Raw genomic sequence first — 795 nt, 5'->3', positions numbered from 1 at the left:
TATGTTGTTTAAAATTTGGAACAAAATATTTTCAAAAATGCTTCATAAAGAGCAAAAATAACTATTATATATTTATATTTTATACATGTTAGTTATTTAACACATTTTTAAAATAAAACAATAAATAAATAAGTACCAAAAAGTTTATGGAGAAATACCCAACCGGAATTTGACTTCTTCAGAGTTCAGAGTCAGTAGCCATTAGCGGTGGGGCGGCATAGTTTAGGGTTTAGTATAGCGATGATGCAGCTTGATGAAATCAAGACACAGCGAGAAGTAGGAGAAGACGACGATGGCCCGCCACCGGGTTGGCAACCCATCCATACGCCACCGCCACAACCGCCTCCACAGTCACAGTCACGGTCACGGTCACCACCTCGATGTCCATCCAGTGAGTCACTATTTCTACATTCACTCATTCTTATTCTTCTTTATCATCTTTGCCCTCTGTTTCGAATTTGAATAATTAAAGGATACCCAGTTGGATTTATCCTAGAAATTTCTCGACTTTTTTAAATTAGTCATGAGTTTAAGCTATCAGCAGCTGCACGATTAAGATTTCATGAACAGGGGGTCTCCATTTTGTCCTTGATTGAAATCTTCAAACTTGCAATCCTATTTTATTATATGAGCATTAACCAAAAGTATTGAACCTGATGAGAACTCTCTGACTGGTGAGTGCGCCAACAGATTTGGGTCAAATAGTTTGTGGGTCTTGCCATCGCCTGCTTGCATATCAGCGAGGTGCCAAACATGTCCAATGTGTGAGCTGTCAGACAGTTAACATTGTATTAG

General features: G+C 38.6%; 1 protein-coding gene across 2 annotated transcripts in view; it reads left to right on the top strand.

Moving 5' to 3' along the window:
• Nucleotides 135-795, top strand: part of LOC107631232 (protein LOL2) — a 1901-nt gene continuing 1240 nt past the window's right edge. Inside the window, exons 1-2 of one of the 2 annotated variants that reach the window (XM_016334602.2) lie at nt 136-391; nt 691-795. In XM_016334602.2, the coding sequence (XP_016190088.1) occupies nt 241-391; nt 691-795 (256 nt within the window). In that variant the 5' untranslated portion in view covers nt 136-240. Of the gene's footprint in view, nt 392-690 lie in introns of both variants that reach the window. The other variant, XM_021119474.1, reaches the window with a different exon arrangement.

This window comes from Arachis ipaensis, chromosome B03, assembly GCF_000816755.2.
Source record: "Arachis ipaensis cultivar K30076 chromosome B03, Araip1.1, whole genome shotgun sequence".
Lineage (NCBI taxonomy): Eukaryota > Viridiplantae > Streptophyta > Magnoliopsida > Fabales > Fabaceae > Arachis > Arachis ipaensis.
This window is presented reverse-complemented; position numbering and strand designations above follow the sequence as displayed.